At 46.4% G+C, this 3522-nt stretch overlaps 1 protein-coding gene across 1 annotated transcript; it reads left to right on the top strand.

The window, feature by feature from the left end:
• The first annotated feature begins 931 nt into the window (after positions 1–931).
• LOC137937754 (U-box domain-containing protein 19-like) lies at positions 932–3175 on the top strand. The gene has a single exon (XM_068782909.1). The coding sequence runs from the start codon at positions 932–934 to the stop codon at positions 2966–2968; it is 2037 nt and encodes a 678-aa protein (XP_068639010.1). The 3' UTR covers positions 2969–3175.
• The last annotated feature ends 347 nt before the right edge of the window (positions 3176–3522 follow it).

The following is a 3522-nucleotide window of genomic DNA, read 5'->3' as shown; positions in this document are numbered from 1 at the left end:
TCGTGACATGCTGTTTACGTTCACGGTCTATCTATTTTCACCTGTTACATCCAACTCAATCAAGTCCCGATTTTTTGGTTCAGGTACCGAGTCAGATCTCCACTGATCACTTGATGCTTAACCGTGGTGTGATTTTTTATCGACGTGGCCCTCAGATCTGAGGTTCAGGCTCAGCCTTGAACCACATCAATCGTCTGACGCCGGTCTATGAACGATATAAAATAATTAGAACCCGCAATAATGTCGACGGCTGCGTCGGCTACGTCCATCCCGAGCAATCACTTGGTCGTCGACTCGAACGAGTCGCCCAACTCACCCATCTGTACACACGTGTCACTTGTCTTGCTGCCACGTTTGATTCCACACCAATTAAATTCCATCCGTTTCCATGCACTGCTCCGTACACATTAAAGAATTATCCGAAACGGTACCGCACAGATTCCTTCATTCACTTTTTGATATCGGGTAGAGATAAGAATATAGTTGCAAGATTCCTGCCTTTCTCATCGGACGGTTAAGATATTCTAACTGTCCTCAGTAGCAGTAAAACAAATATTTCGAAGCCATAATGAAGCTTCGTAGGGTCGTCTCATGGTACTCCCCGTTTTCATAGGGTCGAGAGTTATCAATCTTATTTCTGCTCCATCCAAGAAACACCCTTCCTGGCCCAATCTTTTGCCACCTGTTGATCTGGACACGTGGTGCTCTCAGCGCAAGATTTTTCATGGATACTAGCGCGTTCCTTAAGGTCCGGGAACTCTTAGACACACGCCACGTGTTCCTTTGGATGCCTCCTTCTTTATATAAGGATCTAACAGCCTTTTCGACGTCTCGTGCTATTATCAGATTCTTCTCTAACGACTCGTTATCAGTTTTTACGTTTGAATCTCTGCTCTCTCTCAATTTTTTTCTTTTTTGTCTCCATCCTCACATGTTTCAGAGGTCCGATCGCCGGCTTCTGACGTCAGCGGTCGTCCGGCCGTGCGAGGACGTTTCTCTGGACACTCTTCTCAGCGCTGTCATCGCCCTCTGCCAAGCCATCTCCGCCTACCAGTCCCCGGTATTTGGAGCCCACAGGCGGACCGCGCGCGAAACCGTTAGGGAGATAGGTATTCTCCTTGTTTTTTTGGAGGAGATTCGGGATGGCCGACCGGCACTTCCCGGCTCCGTCACTCTCTGCTTCTCGGAGCTGTACGTAATCCTCCAGAAAGTCCGGTGCTTGTTGGAGGACTGCGCCAGTGATGGAGCCCGCCTTTGGATCCTTATGAACTCCGACCGGGTAATCAGCGAATTTCGCGTCTTGATCCGGTCCATAGCGACGGCTCTCGACGTCCTGCCCCTTGCCTCGATTGATGTGACGACGGAGGTAAGGGAATTGGTTGCGCTGCTGAAGTCTCAAACTTGGAAGGTGAGGATCGAGATCGACCCGGTCGATGAATCGGTTCGAAATTCTGTTCTCACGATATTGGGTCGGTTTGAGGACGGGGTCGTTCCGGATTCGTGTGTCATCAAACGGGTTCTCGACTCTCTGGATATTCGAAGCTGGAGCGACTGTAATAAGGAAATCAGGTTCTTGGAGGAAGAGATTGAGTTGGAAAACTCGAAAGCGGAAAAGAAGGAGATAGGATTTCTGGGCAGTTTGTTGGGTTTTGCGAATTATTGTCGTTCGGTGATCTTCGACGTTGTAGATGGACGAATTAGTGAGCGACTGGATGGTAAATGCGAAGGAGAGGTAATTAATTATCTCAATCCCGCAGATTTTCGCTGCCCAATATCTCTAGAAATGATGACGGATCCGGTCACCGTGGCTACCGGACAGACTTACGATCGAGTGTCAATTGAGAAATGGCTCAGAGCGGGAAATTTCATCTGCCCAAAGACTGGAGAGAAGCTGATGAACACTGAATTGGTACCAAATTCTGCTCTGCGCAAGCTTATTCATCAGTTCTGTTACGAACATGGAATTTCGGTGGCCGGATCCGGCAACCGCAGCCGAGAGATTGCGAAGACACTCTCAACTACAATCTCTCCTCCTGCCGTGGGAGCTACAAGAATGCTTGCTGTTTTCCTTGCGGAGAAGCTCTCAACAGGAACAGAGCAAGAGCAGAATAAAGCTGCTTATGAAATTCGGCTGCTCGCGAAGTTTAGCGTATTCAATAGAGCTTGCTTAGTTGAAGCCGGCTCAATTTTGTGGCTACTGATCTTACTTTCTTCTTCTTATCCATCAACCCAAGAGAATTCAATCGCGGGTTTGTTGAATCTCTCCCAGCACCCAAAAGGTAAAACGGTGATCGTCGAAACAGGCGGATTGGACCCAATCGTGGAAGTATTGAGGAACGGGCTTAGGCCGGAATCTCGACAAAATGCCGCTGCAGTGCTATTTTATATCTCTTCGGTCGATGAGTACCGGGAAATTATAGGAGAACTACCCGAAGCAATTCCATCTCTGGTGGCGCTGTTGAAACATGGTAGCCCACGAGGAAAGAAGAATGCAATCGTTGCACTCTTTGGGCTATTATTGTTTCCCGGAAATCACCCGAGGGTTCTCGCTGCAGGAGCTGTTCCGGGTCTGATGAATCTTTTGACTTTGGATAGAACTGATCTCGTAGATGATGTTTTGGCAGTTTTAGCAGCTTTAGCAGAAAGACCAGAAGGGACGATCGAGATTTTAAAAACCTCGGTAATTCCTCTTTTAATGGGTGTTATGCATTCTTCCTCTTCTCGAACAGGAAAGGAACACTGTATCTCTGTCTTTTTATCTCTCTGCATCAATGGTGGGTCAGAGGTGATCTCAATTTTGAGGAAGACGCCGTCGCTTATGGTATCATTATATTCATCACTCACCGATGGCACTGCTCGTGCTGGTAAGAAGGCGAATTCGTTATTGAGTATCCTCCACGAATGGCCTAGTTCAAGATCCATGCTAGCTTCAACAGTACCACAAGACACAGTCGTCCATGCCCGATAACACGGTTTTGCTCCACCCAGGATTCTTTCATTTTTTTGCTTCTGTGCATCTTCCCTAGTTCCTCTAGTAACCAGTCTGCGTATACAAGTGCGAGAAAACGATAGACCTATACATGTAAATTTTCTTGCTGTTGTGATTTTAGCTCGGCTTTTTAAGAGCTAAAATCAGGATAAGCTTCTTCTACTGAAGCAGATCCGTATACATGTAAATGCTCTGTATCATACTTCCATTTATATTTTTTGGGAATCAATAAAGTAGTTTTTTTTAAACATATGTGGATGAAGTGATGAATATCACGAAGCCATTCAGAATGAAAGATCACTCCGAGTGGCTTTTGAGCTTTGAAGAGATACCTAAAGCCTCCTCTGATCTTGTAAATGACCTCTTCCATGGTCGGTCTTTGCTGCTTATGAGCCGTGCATGATAAGGCCAACCGCAGAGTAATGTCAAAAGTCTCATTTATAAATTCCCCGTTCATGTTTTGGATCTGCAAATTCCAAACATGTTGCCCTCCCTGATGACTCGTTTTCCTATTAAGATTTGTGAAAGCACAA

Source organism: Aristolochia californica, unplaced genomic scaffold (genome assembly GCF_029961685.1).
Source record: "Aristolochia californica isolate CCGP_79_NKW_82.1479 unplaced genomic scaffold, dmAriCali1.0.hap1 SCAF_7, whole genome shotgun sequence".
In the NCBI taxonomy this organism is placed as follows: domain Eukaryota; kingdom Viridiplantae; phylum Streptophyta; class Magnoliopsida; order Piperales; family Aristolochiaceae; genus Aristolochia; species Aristolochia californica.
Note: the sequence above shows the minus strand (reverse complement) of the source record. Positions and strands in the feature narration are given on the sequence as shown.

Bases quoted from the DNA above. Each gene is read 5' to 3' on its own strand.
- LOC137937754 (XM_068782909.1), top strand. From the start codon at position 932: ATGTTTCAGAGGTCCGATCGCCGGCTTCTGACGTCAGCGGTCGTCCGG.